At 39.4% G+C, this 20,692-nt stretch overlaps 2 protein-coding genes across 6 annotated transcripts; both read right to left on the bottom strand.

The window, feature by feature from the left end:
• Positions 1-4,502: 4,502 nt before the first annotated feature.
• LOC143890928 (uncharacterized) lies at positions 4,503-13,331 on the bottom strand. The gene is made up of 7 exons (XM_077395600.1): positions 13,224-13,331; positions 13,055-13,137; positions 12,257-12,439; positions 6,581-6,797; positions 5,332-5,475; positions 5,009-5,095; positions 4,503-4,922 (listed from the first exon to the last, which is right to left on the bottom strand). Exons 1-7 carry the CDS (start codon positions 13,329-13,331, stop codon positions 4,728-4,730), a joined length of 1,017 nt encoding a protein of 338 aa, XP_077251715.1. The 3' UTR covers positions 4,503-4,727.
• Positions 9,847-19,198, bottom strand: ASHR2 (ASH1-related protein 2). Of its 5 annotated transcripts, XR_013254909.1 has the most exons (6): positions 17,933-19,198; positions 14,760-14,890; positions 13,224-13,336; positions 13,055-13,137; positions 12,257-12,362; positions 9,847-9,868 (listed from the first exon to the last, which is right to left on the bottom strand). XR_013254909.1 is itself a non-coding variant. In XM_077394015.1 (2 exons), exon 1 carries the CDS (start codon positions 19,090-19,092, stop codon positions 17,950-17,952), a length of 1,143 nt encoding a protein of 380 aa, XP_077250130.1. In that variant the 5' UTR covers positions 19,093-19,197; the 3' UTR covers positions 15,497-15,707; positions 17,933-17,949. The 5 variants fall into 5 exon arrangements, 1 of the variants encoding a protein (XP_077250130.1); XR_013254910.1 differs by lacking the exon at positions 9,847-9,868 and having other exon boundaries at positions 12,295-12,425; XR_013254908.1 differs by lacking the exon at positions 9,847-9,868 and having other exon boundaries at positions 12,297-12,453.
• Between the last annotated feature and the right edge of the window lie 1,494 nt (positions 19,199-20,692).

Here is a 20,692-nt window from a genome sequence, read left to right as displayed (position 1 = left end):
GGATTTTAAGTAAGAAATCAAGGTTTTAGAAATCTCTCCTGCATCCTGAGATTTCTAAAACCTGAAAACATGGGATGATCTCTCTCTCTCTCACGGAAAGAAGGGCGAGAAATCAAAAAATGATGGCTGGCCCGCTTCTTCTCTTGTCTCTCATCTACAATTTTGAAGAAATCCCGTATTCTAAAATCCGCATATCCAAACGGCCCCTTATTGTTGACAGTAATAGATGGGTGTAGCAAATGGGAATTCGTGTATGTAGGTGTAGGAATAGGCCGGCCACATGAATTTTTGAGAATTTAATCACTACCTATTCCTTTTAAACGGCTTGAGGCCTGCACAACGCACGAGGTTGTGGGCTACTTTTAGTAAAATAAAAGAAAATGTAGACTAAGATTGCAACACCTGAAGAAAATAGGAAAAATTATTAAAAAAACGCAAAGTTTTGTCTAAATTGTGAATAAAGGGTAGTGATTTGAAATTTATAAAAAATGTGTTGTCGGGTGAGAGAAGATGTCTTTTAGGACAAGTATACCCCTTCTACCTCTTTTTTCTCTCCACCTTTTTGTACCTATCCCTGTGCACTTATTACCTTCTCACCTACCACCTTCTTCCGCAAGACTTTTCTAACATGGAAAACTCCAGGGAAGGGTTTTGAAGGTTGCCATTTACAACAGGGTTTGGTATTCATGAGGGTTTATTCATGATAAATTTATCGAAGCAGTGTTACAAAATGCAAAGAAAATGAATTTTGAGCTTAAAACTGAATTTTGTTGTTTTCCCCATTTTCAAGATAAATCCATTTTCTTTGCATTTTTGGATTCTAAAACATCAAAACCAAGCTTCAATTTATGGTTGCCTGCATGACACTAAGATCACAATATATATCCCTATTATCCTTGGAATTATTACTCAATTAGAAAATAAAAATCTTTGGAATTATCCCTATCTACTGACTTCCGTCGGAAGTTCGAACAAAACTTCGGACTTCCGAATGGAAGCCAGTATACATAACCAAAATATTGGTTCCATTCGGAAGTCCGAAGGTTTGTTCAGACTTCCGAGTCGGACTTCCGAACAAACGTTCGGAATTCCGACGGAAGACAGTCGGACTTTGTAGTTCGGTAATTGTCATATGTTAGTGCATCATTTTGGTATTTTTTTCGTAATTTTACTACTTTCCTTCCATTTTATCATAATTTTCATTTAAAACTTAGCACTTCAGCCACAAATCCGTAATGATTATTACTTTTTGCAATTATGTTTTTGCTAGCCACCTTTGCACCCATATTACTTCTGCTAATCTTTGCATCAAAGGATGGGCCGCAAGCCAAGAAGTTCCCTCGGCAAAGGTGGCTAGCAAATTCCCAGACAAAAAAAAGGGAAATGTTATTCACACTACTGTATTTTGATGAGGGCACTCCTCACTTAATTAAAAGTACAGTATGGCCCCCACATAGGATGATCCAAAGCGTCCATTAGATGGGCCACAGCCTAAATAGGTTGTGTCCGAAAAATCATTTCCATAGGTTGATCCTAACCCTCTGATCTATAGAGGGTTAGGACCAACCCTCTAACATTCTGATCAGAGGGTTAGGATCAACCTACGGAAATGCTTTTTGGGGCACAACCTATTTAGGCTGTGGCCCATCTAATGGACGGTTTGGATCATCCTATGGTGCGGGCCATACCGTACTTTTAATAAAGTGAGTGTCCTCATCAAAATACGGTAGTGCGGATAAAATTTCCAAAAAACATCTTAAAAAATACTGCAAAAATCCGGGTGACCCGCGTGTCAACCTGGCCCGTACGGGCCCCGCGTGGGAACCACATTTTCTACCCCGGAACCACTAGGGAACCACATTTTATACCTCGAAACCACTTGGGAACCACATTTTCTACCCCGGAACCACTAGGGAACCACATTTTCTACCCCGGAACCACTAGGGAAACACATTTATACCTCGGAACCACTAGGGAACCACATTTTATACCCCGGAACCACTAGGGAACCACATTTTATACCCCGGAACCACTAGGGAAACACATTTTATACCTCGGAACCACTAGGGAACCACATTTTATACCCCGGAACCACTACCGAACCACATTTTATACCTCGGAACCACTACCGAACCACATTTTATTCCCCGGAACCACTAGGGAACCACATTTTATACCCCGGTACCACTAGGAAAACACATTTTATACCTCAAAATCACTAGGGAACCACATTTTATACCCCGGAACCACTAGGGAACCACATCCTATACCCCGGAACCACTAGGGAACCACATTTTATACCTCGGAACAACTAGGGAACCACATTTTCTACCCTGGAAATACTAGGGAACCACATTTTCTACCCCGGAACCACTAGGGAACCACATTTTATACCTCGAAACAACTAGGGAACACATTTTATACGCCGGAACCACATTTTATACGCCGGAACCACTACGGAACCACATTTTATACCCAGAACCATTACGGGACCACATTTTATACCTCAGAACTACTATGGAACCACATTTTCTACCTCGGAACCACTAGGGAACCACACTCTATACTCCGGAACCACTAGAGAACCACATTTTATACCCTGGAACTACTAAGGAACCACATTTTATACCCTAGAACCACTACCGAACCACATTTTATACGCCGGAACCACTAGGGAACCACATTTTATACCCCGGAACCACTACCGAACCACATTTTATACGCCGGAACCACTAGAGAACCACATTTTATACCCCGGAACCATTAGGGAACCACATTTTATACCTCAAAACAACTAGGGAACCACATTTTATACCCCGGAACCACTAGGGGACCACATTTTATACCCTGGAACCACTAGGGAACCACATTTTATACCTCGGAACCACTAGGGAACCACATTTTCTACCCCGGAACCACTACTGAACCACATTTTATACGCCGAAACCACTAGGGAACCACATTTTATACCTCAGAACCACTACGGAACCACATTTTATACCTCGGAACCACTAGGGAACCAAATTTTATACCCTCGAACCACTACCGAACCACATTTTATGCCTCGGAACCACTAGGGAACCACATTTTCTACCCCGGAACCACTAGGGAACCACATTTTATACCTCAGAACCACTAGGGAACCACATTTTCTACTCCGGGACCACTAGGGAACCACATTTTCTACCTCGGAACCAGTAGGTAACCACATTTTATACCCCGGAACCACTAGGAAACCACATTTTATACCTCGGAACCACTACGGAACCACATTCTATACTCCGGAACCATTAGAGAACCACATTTTATACCTCAGAACCACTAGGGAACTACATTTTATACACCGGAACCACTAGGGAACCACATTTTCTACCCTAGAACCACTACCGAACCACATTTTATGCCTCGGAACCACTAGGTAACCACATTTTCTACTAGGGAACCACATTTTATACTCCGGAACCACTACGGAACCACATTTTATACGCTGGAACCACATTTTATACGTCGTAACAACTAGGGAACCATATTTTATACCTCGTAACAACTACGGAACCACATTTTATACCTCGAAACAACTACGAAACCACATCTTATACCCCGGAACCACTAGGAAACCACATTTAATACCTCGGAACCACTAGGGAACCACATTTTATACTCCGGAACCACTAGGGAACCACACATTCTATACTTCGGGAACCATATTTTATACCTCGGAACCACTAGGGAACCACATTTTATACCCTGGAACCACAAGGGAACCACATTTTATACCTCATAACCACTACGGAACCACATTTTATACCCGGAACCACTACGAAACCACATTTTATACCTCGGAACCACTAGGGAACCACATTTTCTACTCCGGAACTACTAGGGAACCACATTTTCTACCCCGGAACCACAAGGGAACCATATTTTCTACCCCGGAACCACATTTTATACCTCGGAACCACTACGGAACCACATTTTATACCCTGGAACCACTAGGGAACCACATTTTATACCCCGAAACCACTAGGGAACCACATTTTATACGCCGGAACCAGTATGGAACCATATTTTCTACCACGGAACCACTAGGGAACCACATTTTATACCCCGGAACCACTAGAGAACCACATTAAAAAGTAATGTGATGGATGGTGAAAAAGAAGTGCATGAAAGATCCATTGGAAGTTTACAAATCTAACTGTGAGATTTGAGAGGAAACAGTGTATATTACCTACCAGAAAAAAGGAAACAATGCATATCAACAGAGAGAAAAAAAGGGAAACAAGTAGAGTTTAAAATGGAAATGTGTGAAGGAGCTGGAGGAGAGAATAAACCATCACTACTAGTGACTTTTGGGCTCATCATCATCGCCATCAAAAGGGGATGTAAGGTTTAAGAGACGGAAAATTTAGTAGGGTTAAGTTTTTATACCTTCTCAAAAGAGGAAAAGAGTATTGTCTATTAGTTATACATCAGAATATAACGTATTTTCTAGCCCGTACTGAAACACAAGACTATCTGTCCGATAGCAAATATAATGAACCATAGTCACCACAATCACAATTAAGTACATAGTTATACATGAATTACGAGGATATATAATTGGATTTAATATGTGGAAAATCAACAAAAAGTCTGAAATTTTTTAAAAAGTTGAACTTTCTTGGCTAACTGACCATCTTTGTATTGAAGTGAGATGACGATTTTCTCAAAAGACCACAGACTAATTAATTAAATGGAAGCAGACACACCTCGTCATCCCCACCAGCAGTGAAGTCATAAAAGGCTTTTCCAAACTGAGGATTTTCGGAAGCTGTTCCCTCCTCATCCTGTGAACCAAAACTCTGCCCAGCTAAGGGGTTCTCAAACGACTCAAATCTTTGCATGATAGATGATGTATATGATGGAGGTTCTTCTCTGATCTGGACATAGTCGGCTAATTAGCAATTACAAAATTGATCACATTCTCAAGAGAGAAATCAATTGGGTGTTAAAAATAAGAGCTAACCGGAGATCCCAGCCCCTCATAAGTTGATGATGAAACACCAGTAGTGGTGTTGCTAAACCTGCTTGTGCTTGCCCCTGTTTTGCTCTCCTGTTATTACATAAATTGCATCATTGTTTAGGCAAACTTAATGGCACTTAATCATGGGCTACCATTCATGTTCTACGTATCTTAATGATGCATAAAAAATAAATTGAAAACCAAAATCTTAATGATGCATAAAAAATAAATTGACAACCAAGCTATGGCTTGTTCACATCTACATAGCTAAGTGGATGCAGAAATGAGAGCAGAAAGCTCGACTTCATGGAGTTTGTGGTTGATACCAATTGTTGTGAAGAACCATAGCCTGTTGGTCGTGAACTAAACAAGGACGGGTAGCTCATGCCACCGAAATGTGATGATATGGAAGTTTCAACTGATCCCGTCGACTCTGGAGAAGATGTTCCTGAAGATCTGGCATCATCTTCCTGCAAAAACCAAAATCAGCATTCAACAGTTAAAAAAAGATGAGTAAGTTTCAAATTCAAATTGTGTTCTCCTAAATACCAATTTTTTAGAGAAACCACGCCTCGTTTTTTTTTTCCAAATTTTAATATTACCTCTAGTTCCGATGTTTCTAACAGTGTCTTGGCCCACATATCATAGGGGTGCAACTCGGGTCGGGTTGGGTCGGGTTGAGGCCAACCCGAGGAACCCATTTTGCAAACCCGACCCGACCCAACCCGATTTCTAACCCGGCTGGACCCAACCCGACCCAACCCGATTTGCAATTGGGTCAACCTGACCCGACCCGACCCGATTTCCAATTTATGCACATGTTTTTTGTGAGCCCTACTGTTTTTTTTTTTTGCTCACATCCCCACAGAGGCATCCACCATATAAAAACTCTGCAACTGAACTGAAGGATAAATTTATGTTGAAATTTAAGGACATTTCTAGCTTCGATGGGAAATGTGTTCAGTTGAAATCGGGTTTTAAGCATATATCGGAATTGCAAATCGGTTTCGGGTCGGGTCGCCCGACACCCCAACCCGACCCAACCCGATTTCCAATTCGGGTTGATATTTCCCAACCCAACCCAACCCGATTTTGAAAAAAACCCAACCCAACCCAACCCAAATTCGGGTTCAACCCGTCGGGTTTGGGTTCAACCCAACCCAAGTTGCACCCCTAACATATCATCGTAACCAACTGAGGGTCTAGAGGTTATATTCTCCTCTTCAACGTCAGGAGCATCAGTTCCAGCACCAGCAAGAAATTCATTTACCTACAACAAAGAAGATAGTAGTGGGTTGGCCTCCAATCATTTATATCAGACAGGTAGGTAGGACGTATAGGTATGAAACAAGGAAAACAGCATGGAGAAATCACATGACTCCATTTATAGCTATAGGTATGCCTGCATAATCTAGAAGATTACACTTAGAAACCCCCAAGGGGGTTGGTTCCCAAAACAAATTCAAATGTAATACTACCTCTGGTTCCATCCAACTTTTTGATTGGCACTCAATTTTGCCAGATTTAGTCAGTCAAAAATAAATATATACCTAATTTGGTAGTAGAATTTCTCACCCTATTCATTGCCGGTGCATTGCCCCACAAGCCATCATCTAAGTTTGTTGCCCATGCATTTGTCAGATCAGAAGCCAATGTATCATCATGTTCTGCATGTGTTGGCTTAGTAGATTCATTTACAAGGTCAGAAATCCCTGTAGCCACAGCTGGATCACTCAGACCACTTGATGCACTTATGTTGTGTCGGTTGCGGTAGATGTCAACAAGTTTTGCACTGCAAGTTGAAAACACAACCATATAGGATCAGACAGATAATCCAAAATGTAGTCTATCAAAACTTCAAATTGAAATAGAAAGGGGTAAGTAGTTGGAAATGTTTTTTTCCAAAAAAAAAGAAAAGGTTATATCTGCTTTTCAAGTACACAAATGCCATAGGAGAAAAACGACTTCCAAGGGCATGCAATCTTTTCTACCATGTTTTACGCTGAAGTGATGGACGAAACACAGTAATATGGGTTTTCTACTTAGATTTGAGAAATTGCTGATATCTCTCTTTCCTTTCCGTTTGCTGTCCATCTCCGGTAGCCATGTACATGATAAAAGGAACCGTTGATCTGGTCCCATTCTGAAAGAATGATGCTGGTCCATTGACCAGACAAGGATTTTGAGGTGATGTTGTCTCCAAATTAGGATCCTTAAAATTTGCAGATCATGACCCGGAACCACTAGGGAACCATATTTTATACCTCGGAACTACTAGGGAACCACATTTTCTACTCCGGAACCACTAGGGAACAACATTTTATACCCCGGAACCATTAGGGAACCACATTTTATACCTGGAACCACTAGGGAATCACATTATATACACAGCAATCACTAGTGAACCACATTTTATACCTCGGAACAACTAGGGAACCACATTTTATACCCCGGAACCACTACAGAACCACATTTTATACCTCGGAACCACTAGGGAACCACATTTTCTACCCCGGAACCACTACAGAACCACATTTTATAACCCGAAACTACTAGGTTCTAACATGTAACCAAACATGATTGTATACATAGAGAGAGATAGAGAGAGGTCAAGGTAAACATGGCAACCAAACAAAGAGTCATAAATAGGGTGAAAAAACCAAAGCACAAAAAATATGAAAACATGAAGAGAAGATGTTAAACCTAACCGAAGCTATATTTATCACCCAAATAAGCAATGGAGAGTTTTTTCCAAACTACAATGGCAATGGAGCTATATCACGTTGGCAATGAGCTTTTTTCCAAAAGTACAATGGCAATGGAGCTTTATCACGTTGCAAATGGAGTTTTTTTTTTTTCAACACTACAATGGTAATGGAGCTTGGAAACGTTGGCAATGGAGCTTGGAAACGTTGGCAATGGAGTTTTTTTCCAAAACTACAATGGCAATGGCAAGCTTCAAAAACCTTCCATGAAGCCTTGAGGAAGAAGAAGGTGGTAGGTAAATGGCAACCTTCAAAACCCTCTCATGTAGTTTTCCACGTTAGAAAAGCGTTGAGGAAGAAGAAGGTGGTAGGTGAGAAGGTAATAAGTGTATAGGGATAGGTGAAAAAGGTGGAGGGAAAAAAGAGGTAGGAGGGGTATATTTGTCCTAAAAGCCATCTTCTCTCACCTGACAACACCTTTTTTATAATTTTCAAATCACTACCCTTTATTCACAATTTAGACAAAACTTTGCATTTTTTTAATAATTTTTCCAAGAAAATATAGTGTAGGAAAGTAAATGAAAGGAAATACAAATTACAATAAGAAAAAAAAATTGACAAGGCATTGTTAACCCACAAAGATGATTTGATAACTGCTGACTCATATGAGCTTTGATAGAGCTCCAAAAAATTAGTGTTTGGATTGATATTTGACTTATTACTAGACAAACACAATTTCAATTGGAAATTTATTCATTTGAGATGGTTTCTCAGCATAGGAATGAGATAAGAATGCCCCTTATAGAGAGTTTTAGTATTCTAATTAATACCTCATTTTTAATCGTAGACCTTGATTTAGCCTAAAAAGAGTTTTTTAGCCAGAATCGATCCAGAGCGCTCATTATAGATCATAATCAAGCTATAAATCCTAAATTTCTTTATCCCCGCGTTGGAAAAAAACTATATTTCTCTCCAAGATCTAAAACTTGTATAAGTAGACTACTTTGAGGTCCATAAGGCAAACTAAGACTACAATCATAATATCACAAGATTTGGCAGAAGAACTGGAATCAATACGAACAGGAGTTTGACCAAAAGTTTTGAATAACTTAAGTAACGGTATGAGAGAATACAAGTTATTTGAATGGACGGAAAATTAAAAACTCGGGTTTATGTAGATTCAATAAACACCACAACCATTTTTCCTCATCGGCCTTCATGGACGAGCTTGGTTGGTCAGACAATAAGTGGGGTGATTCCAAGGGCGTAAAGAGAAAAGGCTAGAGTACCTTAAAGAGTGCCTGCTCTAAGTCACACTTTGAGAAGTGAGTTTTTTGTTCTGCTTTGCATGCATGTTTATGTTAGTTTCAATTTCTAGTTGTTCGTTTCTTAATTAAGCAATTAGTTTAGTTTCTTTCCTTTCTAAAATAGAGTAATTTTTCCTCCCTTCTTAGAATAAGCTCAGATTGAAGTACTCATGAAGATGTGATTACTCTAGCCGGCCAATCGGACACTTCAAGTCGATCTGCCAACTCTTTGCTTCAATTATTCTTACTTTGATTATTTTTCCTTTCAACATGACCTATTTCTCGATCGAAGATAACTCAACCAAAATACCCTCACTTGATCAACTATTCCAACATAGATAGAGTATAGTCATTTTGCAACCAATTCAATATTTTTTCTATTTTCTTTTTTAATGGGATTTATAGGTTTGAATTTTTATTTTTTTTTAAATCCTATTGCTTTGAACTTTTTATTAAGTAATTGGGTTTAAATTAACCTCTTTGAGTTTCTGTTATCCTAGTTTTTTCTAGTTTTTTCTATTATCAGCACGGTTATCAAATTTATTGTCAAATTAAACATGGAAAATTCTAAACAGTTCACAGGGTGCATCAACAAAGTATCACAATTCAATGTTCTCAATTCAAGTTAAAGCAGAGCTTTTCCCTCATTTACTTGGATGGACCGGTTACTATGAATCCTAATTTCCATAACAAAGATAGTTTGGAGAATTCAATGATCACATTTTTGGTAAATTATTAGCCATTCATTGACCAATCAAGGGAATCAAAACCTTACCGGGAATTTATTTTCTACCAAACTGGTTCAGTATAGCGGGCTCCAGGGCTTCAATATTTATTTGCATATTCACTGCCTGGATGTTTGCAACAAGACAATCACTTATTAAGAGAATTTAGGAAATCAATCAACAGAATGAAAAATACTGGATGATATCAAAAAATGAAAATACTGGATAAAAAATGAAATTAGAAAGATGCCAGATTTAAGTAGTAGAAGTTGGATGCAGACAGAAAAATTCAGATGTCTGTCGTTTCGAGGAAAAAGTTCATATCAAATTTAAGAGTGAAGTAGAATGAGCACATAGAAGGAAAAAAAGGGTCAACTACAGGATTTGAAAATTTTGAGAAAGCATCCTACGAAACTTTAACAGCATTGCCTCATCCTCAGATTGAAACAAGGACCTCAAGTCAATCAACAAAGCGTGTGCAGAAAGGAAACTGATGCATGGCATTTGCACGGCAGAGCAATGCTACAATGCCCACAGGACTTCTTGGGCTATAGCTTGGAAACATAGCCTAGGGATGTGGAGCCATACTTCACAATCATGACTCAATCAATTTCCACGCAAAATAATAATAATAATAATAATTATTATTATTATTATTATTATTATTATTATTATTATTATTTAGATAAGCGACAAACAGAAGGGGTGTAGAGCGCTCAATGTTGCAAATCGGAATGGTTACGAGCATAGCTTAGAACAAAAATGTTTATGGTGGATATAATATTTTTCATTTTCAAACCTGATGCTTCTTAGGTCATCCAAGGCAGAAGCATGAACCATGGACCATTCCAAAAGACCTATGACTCGTGAGAGTGGCCAAAACTACCTCGCCACGAGCTCATGGAAAGCCCAGTTGGCCTACCCACAGGATGTGTCGCAATGCTAAGGATACAACACAGCAAAGCCTCAGCACCAGTTCATACGCCCAGTGAAAGTGGGAGCCCAACCCACCTACACTGTTTTTGGCCCCCGTCATCAACCAAAGAAGCTGGAGCAACCCTCTAGATAACTCGGAGCCAACACCCAAAGCTCCCTTCGTGGACCGAATGAGCTGCAAGCTGATTCCCCATTGTGCCTCATGCACATGTCAGGTCCTCACCCTGCTCTTTGGCCACCACCAAGGTTCTGACCCACAACCTGTTGAGCCTAAGGGGATGAAGCAATATTGCGGGAAGCCCATCTGAGACACTCCAAACCTGATAACGTCGATACCGAGCAATCTCCACAACTTAGCTCCACATTGGCAAACGATTTGGCCCATTGAGAACAGATCCCTCTGGACTGGCACTTCGACAATCTGGCCCTTTCCGACGACATTGTCCCTCTACATACCACACTACACCCAAAATTCATAAATCACTGCCCTCTCTTCAAATCTCCGGGAGTTATCATCCACATCGCCGATTTGATGCCATTTATTTTTTTCTAACTTTGCATTGAACACCTTCTCCTTCATTGGGATACCTCTATGCAACCCATTACAAAAATGGTTTTCGAGCTATGCCAAACCAAGTGCGTAGAGTGACTCGACTTGAGCTCCTTCAAGCAATCATCTAATTTCTCCTTTAGCTTCTCCAGCTTTAGAGCAGTATTCTGAAATAGCACTCTTGCTCACTTTTTTTTTAATGATAGAATAGCTTTATTAATAAAGAGAAAAAAAAACTAAGATGGTCGAAAATACAAAGACAGCCAATAAAAGGCAAACAGAAAAAAGAATCAAAGGGGCAACTCATCAAAGATCGCCAACCTTGCTCTATTAACTCCAAAACGAGAGAGGGAATCCATATCACCTTTAGTCAAGTTCCTTATGTGCTGAAAACGAACCGGGAACTGCTCCACTCTATCTAGAATCTCTCAATCATGCACACGAACATCCACGGGTGAGAAGTGCCACCAACCATCACTCTCGTCCTTCAAATATGATTCCCCCTTGCTTGCCACTTGATCAAAGATAATGCAATTTCGCACACGGGCCTCACTATTAGACACTGTGGAGTCGCCCTATGGCAAACGAACCTCACCAAATCACTATGCCTCTGCATAGTTATCTTCTCCAAGGCCTCTTGCCATGTTGGGGCCACCCCTCCTCTCTTGCTCATTGACAACTATGTCCATGAGCATTGAGCTAAAGGCTCAATCTCAACACAATCTTAGAAATAGCAAGATTTAAGTACTACATACGGTGTTGAATCGTGTATTGCATGATAATTATACATAACCCTGCTGATATTTTGATTCTTAGCAGTTCAATAATTACCTTAAGGAGCACCTCCGTCAACTTCCAAACTCACATGAATTGTAGAAAATCAGAAAATTTTAGCCATAATCTGAAAATTTAATCATGATTCAAACTGAAATAATGAGAAACATGCACATGCCAAACCCAGAACATAATGCAAATATATTATGCATTGAAAGGGAGAAAGGAGTAGCATGCTGCAAAAATATGCCTACCTCAAAGGCTCACCAAATCCAGACTGTGGGTCTAAGCTACTGTCAGTAGGCAAAGTGTTTTGTGGCATATGTGAATTCGAAGATGCTGCCCTTAAGCCACCATGCTCTGCAAATTCTCCAACACCATCTATGCTTCTCAGCTTTACCTCCAGAAGCGTAAGAGTAGCATCTAATCGCAATATCCTCGTAAAACATAACTATTTGAAATTGAGTTGTAATAACAAAATTAAATAGACAGTGGAGCAATTGTATTCAGAAACTATATCGTGGTTCATTAAGATTTGTAAGGACTTTTTAAGACCCCCATTGATATAACAAAAAGCCCAAGGATTTTAGAACTCCCCCAATTCTCAACCACCATCTATGCTATGCAGTTTTGCCATATTATTCAGCTTAACACATCAAACTAATCCTTCACCAGTAACTAGGAAGTAGTTAAAAAAGGGAAACTGCAAACCACTTTTATCAACCCATTAAATTAACATTAAAAAAAAAACATTGTAGTTTGGATGCAAACTGAAGTTTACACACAAATTGCATCCAATATACAAGTGGGTTGCACAATAAAACTGATCCCAAAGAACATTGCTGATTGTTAGGGTTCAAGAAGAAAAGAAAAAAAAACAATGAAACAAACTGCATCCAATGTCAGTAAAATCACAGTACCCTGAAATAGTGAGATGGGTAGTCCAAATTTTAAAAAAAAAATGACACTAATGACACAAAATTGAGCAATTTCGCACAGACAGATTGAAGGAGGTTCGACATGAGATTTGGGTTTGGTCTGTTTTGAATTACCTGTGGACGTCTGCGAGCTTTTCTTCACAGATAGCTGAAAATCGGTTGAGGAAACGAGTTGTGTTCACGATAAAGATGTTGACCTAATGAGTCCAAAAAAAAAAATACACTATCTATCAGAAGAAGAATCTACAAGGAGAGTAGTGAAAGAGAGAGAAGTGTGTGGTACCAGATAGAGGGTCCTTTGATCGAAAACGGATAGTTCTTCTTCACGCGAGGATACTTCAATAGCAGTTGTGGGAGGAAAAGGAGATTGGAAGAGTGGATTTCTTGCCATCTTGTCTTCTCGCAGAGAGAGAGAGAGCAATGATTCAACTGATTTACAATTTGAGTCCCACCCATGATTTGATATTCGCGCTTCAATGTTTTGATAATTGCACTAGCTAATCTTGTCTTTTATTATTTAAGCAGCTGTCAAAACTCAAAAGTTATTACAATTTCTAAAAAAGCTCTTGGGAAACAAATAAAAAAGTGAAGACAAGGTGAGTCGGTGCAATTATCAGAACATGGTAGTGCCAATATTGGTTTACTTTTTTTGAAGAATAAGGATTTGGATTTGGGGAAATTGTTTTTTTCGGGCCACGTTTGGATACCCACAAGATTTAGATTTAGATTTAGTTGATATTTTGAACTGGATCATATCCTTAGATTTCCAAATCAGCTACAACCGTGGGAAAAAATCCGATTTTCAAATTTGTTATGTGAGACATTATTTGGAAATTAATATTTGTGGCAACTTCCTTCATCGGCAGCAGCGAGATATCCCTCCCTCCCTATCTTTCTCTCTTAAAACATGATCACGAAGATGATTGATGTATTTTGTATCCAAAACTCAAATCCAAATCAAAATACAAATGCATGAAGTATCCAAACGGGAATTTAGACAGGCGGAATCCGATTACATTGGTCTCGTCCCAGCCCGACAAAATTGAATCCAGCATAAGGAAAAATTCTAAGGTCTGCTGCAGTTAAAATTTCTTAAAAAACAAGGAAATTTACTGATTTTGAGAAATATTTTGATAGAAAATGAGTCGCCAAAGACAAACACTGGAAAGCTAATTTCCATAGAAATCTTTTCAAAGAAAACTTTTCCCATCATCCAAATAGGAAAGCTCGTAATAGGGTTTCTAGTATATTGAGAATAATTACCCTCTCCGGATAATATCATCACGGGAATAGAAATCCTTGATTAAGTTATTCTTAAGATTAATTACCCTCTTTGGGTAATTTCATATTGTACAAAACCTTGGAATATGCTAGCCTGATTTTTAGGGGTGCAACTCGGGTGGGGTTGGATCAGGTTGAAGCTAACTCTGACCCAAGCTGAGATAGCATTCTCTTAACCCTAACCCGACTCAGCCCAAGTGTCAAATGCAAACCCAACCCGTGCCAAAATCAGGTTGAACCCATCAGGTTCGGGTTGAGCCCAACCCAGCTGCACCCCTACTGATTTTATACCAGACCCTACCCTATCCAAGCAGGCTTGCCATCCAACCTTTCACAACTGTGGTTGTTGAATATTTCTAACAAGCTATTGAGTTGTTACTATGAATAAAACAGCTAAGTTAACCATGAGAATTTGCAATGATTCGTGTTGACACTGCCAACATTTTATTTTTTTATTGAGAAACCCTGAAAAGTTGCAAGGATTCGCGAAGAAACTGCTAGAATTTTTCAGATTATTGAGAACTGATATATGTACTACCTGGTTTCTGCAAGGGGACGCTTAGGTTTATCATTTCTCTATGGAAATATGATATTTTTCTGAACCCAAGCGATTTTGTTTTGGTAGCAGCCGAAATCAAAATATTTGGGCATTGTTCTCTCAGTCATTACCTGCCAACGGAGTGTCTGCAAAATTATGGGTGAAAATAAAAGCAGCAGAAAAGTCTGTACTCTGTTAAGCACAACTAAATGAGAATGAAACTGTACTGAGATATAATGGATAGGAAAGAAATCAAACTTCATCGAGGAAAATGGATTGTTACCAAAAGGGGTGTCCTGTGTTAAAAGATTTTGTTTCTATTTCATAAAATTTTTAGTGTTTCTTAATAAATATTTTCAATTGATCATAAAAGTAAAATATGATCCACAGTTCTCACAAGAAGCTTTAACCCTGGTCGCTAATGTTTTATTTTTTTATTTTTATGAATGATACACTGAGCTGATTTTTTCTAACAAGTTTTCCAATTGTTACCTTGTAGAAAATAACTAAATTAATTCTAAAAAGTTGCTATCATTTGTAAAGATACCATAAGCATATACTATAGGCAGCAATAGTAGAGAGACGCATTGAATGATACAAACTGGATGCAATCTAGATTACAGACAACATTCTATGGAAATTATGAAAGAACACCACTATCAAAACAAGGGATGTAGATATCATCTCCCTCTAGATTGAGTGGAACTGATTAAAGCATGGAGTGTCGCCAGAGAGAGTGCTTTTCAAAGGATTTTATCATTAACTTCATTGACATGTTTATATTGGGTCTCTAACTGAAATTCAGCTACATCAACAAAGAGAGTAAAGCTTAGTGAAATAACAAAACCGCTTGTCCGATTCATAAGTTACAAAATTTTGCAAGAAGGGGCTGATGCCACCAACTTCTCTCACCTGTTTGGAGTCCAGTGTCTCACAGCTCTTTGGGAACTGTAACAAGCAAAGAAATTCAAAAATGAAGATAGATGGAAAATATCAAAAGGGCTTGAAAATATACATCATCTCCTTTGACACACGTCCCAAAATGTAATGATCGCATGCACATTTGACTTAAAGTTTATATACATCATCTTCTTTGACACATGTCCCATTCAAAGTGGCTGGTGAATATCAAGCAAGGCTTAGAGATTGAAAAGGTAAAACCACCGTGAATGTTATGGTCGCATGCACATTTGAACGAAACCCGAGGACACATGCCCAAAATGCAAGAGTTGTTTAACAAGTGATTTGTCCTTACATAACGCAATCAAGCATGCATTTGTGGTGCAGAAAAAATGATTCTTGATTCTTTCTTACTACAGCGTTTTTCCAGTTCATTACAAAGGTAAAACTTGAGGCCACTAGTGTGATTCACAAATACATAAGTGGACCCTAAAGATCAAATAAAGCAAGATGGACTACGAGAATTAGTCATAAACACAGAAATTGGAATCCACAAAGCAGGCTCAGATGATTCGGAGAGAGACAAGGCTGAGGACGGTCGACGGGCAGAATATTGGGATAAGTTAGCTGTGAGAATATATATTGCCTATCAAGGATCAAGGGGCATTAATCTTTTTCATAGCTTATTGTGCATTGTTTTGATTTGGCTTTTTGGGGTGGTTAATTTTTCTTTTCTTTTTTTTTTAATAGCTTTGGTGTGGTTAATTTTGAACACACTGTGTGTGTTATTGTCATTTTAATTTCTACATGATGACATTCATTTAGCAATAAACAATGACCTGTAATTTCTACAGATCTATAATTCATCTCATTCTGAAAGTTTGTGATGTTACCGAAGCCCTAAATAATCTGAACAGTTGCGAAATGCTTTCCAAGTTCTTCTCTGAGGAACTTCACTTGAATATATGGTGTTGTATTTGCAATTTGTTTTTGCCTAGTAGATATGTATATTGCCACCTCAGAACCCAGCACTGCCAAAGAGAGTGATTGCAGCCAACTACGATGGACCGAGTCCATGTTTACGGTGGTTATTGAATTGTTCACAGAGCAAGTTGATATGGGCAACAAGGTGGATAAGGCCTTCAAACATGCTTAAAAATACTGTGGCGGGGAATATGACTGTCCGTTCTGGGAAAGAAATCTGGTCGGACAATATAAAAAATACATTGCAGACAATAAAAAAACATCATCTTATCTTGAAACAATAGTGGGTTCAGTTGGGATCCACTAGTGAAAATTGTCATTGCCGATAAGGATGTACAAAATTTAGCTTCTTATCTTAAACACTGCAAAATTATATATCTGGGTTATAATGCTTCTTGTCTAAATGTGCATGCCGACCCAAAAGTTAAGCAATATAAAGCCAACAGGATTGATTTTTTGAAGAAATGTGTGTGGTTATGTGAAATGATCATCCGACTGGTGGTTGTACGACCAGCCTTTTCCCACAGAGGCAAAGTTCTAGTAAGACCCCAAACCGAATTCTCAGTCGCTCGAGGACACTCTGGAGTGGACAATGTTACGAAGCTCAATCGGTACTGTAAATGAAGGCAAGGAACTTATGAACCTTTTTCTACAATTTGGATTTGGGTTTTTCTTGAATTCCATGAATTGTAGTACCTTTTCATAAGGAAGTTATGAACCTTTTTCACACATTCTTGTACTCGGTTGACGCGGCTGAGTACTTAGTTGATGAGACCATAACTTGGGGGTGTCTATGAAGCTTTGACTGACTTTGTAGGGTAAAACGCAGACTTGAACACAAACGCAGCCAAGGTAAAGGGGAGTCAACTCGAGGGAATCCACGGTGATTTGGAGGTCTTTTGAAACTACGTAAAAAACTTCAATACTGAAGCACTGTAGGTCCCTGATATCAAAACTTTGCACACAAAACCCCCATTGAACTCAGAATTACTCCGGCTTCGACAGTTTGAAATATAAGAGAGCAATTCATTCATAACAGTGAAAAATATAGAACAAACAACCATGGAACAAAAAGAGTAGTCTTTTGAAACTACGTAAAAAACTTCAATACTGAAGCACTGTAGGCCCCTGATATCAAAACTTTGCACACAAAACCCCCATTGAACTCAGAATTACTCCGGCTTCGGCAGTTTAAAATATAAGAGAGCAATTCATTCATAACAGTGAAAAATATAGAACAAACAACCATGGAACAAAAAGAGTAAGAGGGGAATCAGAACAACACTCACAAAAGTAGTAGCGCAGCTCACTCGTCCAACATAATACCATCTTCACCATCATCTCCATCAACATTTTCTTCTCTAAGCTTCCCACAAACATTGCATTCCATAACATTTGATACCACACCTTCCGACGGTGGCAATGGAGCCAGAGTCCCCCCACAATTCTCCCCATCACACAAATACCTCACAAAGAAATAAGCATGAGGAAAATCCCCATCTCTTTCTCCACCGTTCTCCTCCTCCCCCTCCTCCATCCCTTCATCACCATCTTCTTCCATACCCTCCCCTTCCTCCTCCTCCTCCTCATCTCTCCAATTCTTCTCAACCCGACACCGATCACACTCGCAAACAAACCCATAATCATCCATCAACCTCTTTTGTCTATCCCCATAGCTCCAATTCACAGGAAAATAGCTCAAACAAACCTCCCTCCCTTCCGCCACATCGTGAATCGCTCTCACAACAATATCAGTATTCCGATCGCCCACATTATCAACATAATCAAACCTACATCCATTAGGAAGACAATCATGGTTGAAAAATGAAGCCATTGGGTAAATTCCATAAGCCCTAACCAATCTCTCACCACTCAATCCCAATGGCTCCATCAGACCAAAGGCGTTTCGTTTGTCCTTCGCCAGCAAGGCCGCGGTAAGCTCAGGCGAGAATTCCGGCGGAGGATGAGGAGAGATGGAGGAGAGGATGGAATGTAGGGTTAGGGTTTGAGCGTTGGGCGAAGAATCGCCTTGCAGAGAGAGAAGGGTGAGAAAATCGGAGGGGTAAACGATGGCGAGATTGTAAGCGGCGATTAGGAAATTGAGTTGGGTTTGGAGGTCTGGGTTTAGGCGAGAGTTTAGGGTTAGGGTTAGGGTTAGGGTTTGGCAGAGGTATTGGGAGTGGGAGGAGGTGAGGCAGTTAGGGTTGCAGAAGAGGGAGGAGCAGGAAGGACAGGAGAGGGTTTTGGAGGAATTGAGTGTTCGGAAACAGTGGGAGCAGAAGGTGGAAGAGGAAAGAGTGGGATTGGGATGATGAGAGAAGGGGTAGAGAAGGATTGGGGAGTCTTGGAGGAGGATTTGGCCTGGTTTTATGTGGTGAGTGGCTATGAGGGATCTTCCTCTGCCTTGGATTTCTGAGATTTTGACTAGGGAGTTTGAGGGTGAGGACATGGTTTTGGTAGTGGAGTAGCTTTTGCTTGGAGTGTGGAATGACCCGGATGAAGAACCCTGAAAAAGGGTTTAAGACTTTGGAGAGAAGGTACAAGGGCTGTTGTGCTGGGCCTTGATAGGGCTATAGATAATCTTTTAAATAAAGCCACACTAAAGCCCAATCCCAGATTGGCCTAATGTACCTTGAAGCCCAAGCCCAGCTTGGAATCTTCTTAAAATGGGAATGATATTACCAAGCCTTACTTTCAATAAAGCCACAACATTGAATGTTGTTTTGTGTTGATTCCAATATTCCACTAGCTCATGCAGGCAGCCATTCTATTCTCAGCTTATTTTCATATTTTGGACCTTCAGCTCAAAATCATAGAAAAGAGTAAAGAAGCTTGTTTGGTATTAATTCAAATAGTTATAGGAATGACTTATTTTGCTCTTAAACTTTGTTTAGTTGGAGAGACTTTTTGTCAAATGCAACCAAACATCATTCTGCTAAAAAAATAGAAAAAATGATCTTGCATGTGAGTTTACGAATGTACGATGATTCCAGAAGTACTAAAAAATGTGCTTTCTGATTCTTGATTCCGTAATGGGAATCAAGAGCATGGTTGCAGAACGCAACCTTAGTTGCCCCCATCCAATTTATTCAAATTACTGCCTCATTCCCTCCATTAAGTCGTGCCACATGTTCTGCTCGTATTACCATACTTGTTTTAGCAATAGACTATCACAACATGAAAAAAACATAGATTAGGTTAGGGGTGTTCATTATTCAGTTATAACCGACCGAACCGAGTTTGTTAAGTTATTTTGGTTCGGTTATGAGGTGATTCAATTCAGATTTGATTAAGTATTTTACCATTTTTCGGTTTTCAGTTTCGGGTTCGATTTCATCCAAAAATACGATCGATCCGAAAAAACAGAAGGGGGGTTTGTTTTGCACTTTTTTTAAAGGGAAATGATATATTCGCCCCCTTTTTCACTTGGGACATCCCCCACTAGAGTGAAAGGGTAGTTATAAATAGACTAGAGGGGGGCTGTCCTGAGTATAAAAAAAAGAGCGAATATATCACGTCCCTTTTTTAAATATATTAAACATTAGGGGTGTTCATTATTCGGTTTTAAGTGAAATAATTGAATAATTGAAATAATTATTCTGTTTCAGTTATTTCGGTTTTTGGAAATTTCGGTTTCAGTTTTGATTACTTAATATAGGTAATCGAACTGGGATCAATTAGGTTATAACCGAATGGGCAACCCTAGATCAGATGGTTCGATCAGGAGGAAGGGGGTGCTCCTTAATCTGTATATAGCATATAATTGACAAGGGGGAGTTCTAAACTCACGGGTGCCCTGCAAAAAAGATAGTTAAGGGCACTGCCATTGGTCAAAACCAATGACCATGGCACACAAAATTACACTCATAGCTGCCGTCATTGGATTTTGACCAATGGAAGAGCCCTTTACTCTCCTCTTTGCAATGGCTCATGTGAGTCTATCATTCCTCAATTGACAAAGAAAGATTTGATGGCACCACAAAAGATTGCAATAGAGTTCATCATCTATTATTTATAGTGTAGTTGTACAGACTTTGAGATAACATTTA

The sequence above is a fragment of the Tasmannia lanceolata genome, unplaced genomic scaffold (genome assembly GCF_043159265.1).
Source record: "Tasmannia lanceolata isolate RefF3 unplaced genomic scaffold, GAP_Taslan_0.1 ptg000013l, whole genome shotgun sequence".
In the NCBI taxonomy this organism is placed as follows: domain Eukaryota; kingdom Viridiplantae; phylum Streptophyta; class Magnoliopsida; order Canellales; family Winteraceae; genus Tasmannia; species Tasmannia lanceolata.
The sequence above is the reverse complement of the archived record's forward strand: the minus strand, read 5'-3'. Positions and strand labels throughout refer to the sequence as shown.

Bases quoted from the DNA above. Each gene is read 5' to 3' on its own strand.
- ASHR2 (XM_077394015.1), bottom strand. From the start codon at position 19,092: ATGTCCTCACCCTCAAACTCCCTAGTCAAAATCTCAGAAATCCAAGGC.
- LOC143890928 (XM_077395600.1), bottom strand. From the start codon at position 13,331: ATGGCAAGAAATCCACTCTTCCAATCTCCTTTTCCTCCCACAACTGCT. The intron at 12,440-13,054 runs GTAATTCAAAAC...ATGTTTTACGAG, and splicing joins AAGCTCGCAGACGTCCACAG to GATATTGCGATTAGATGCTA. The intron at 4,923-5,008 runs GTTAGCTCTTAT...GACTATGTCCAG, and splicing joins ATGAGGGGCTGGGATCTCCG to ATCAGAGAAGAACCTCCATC.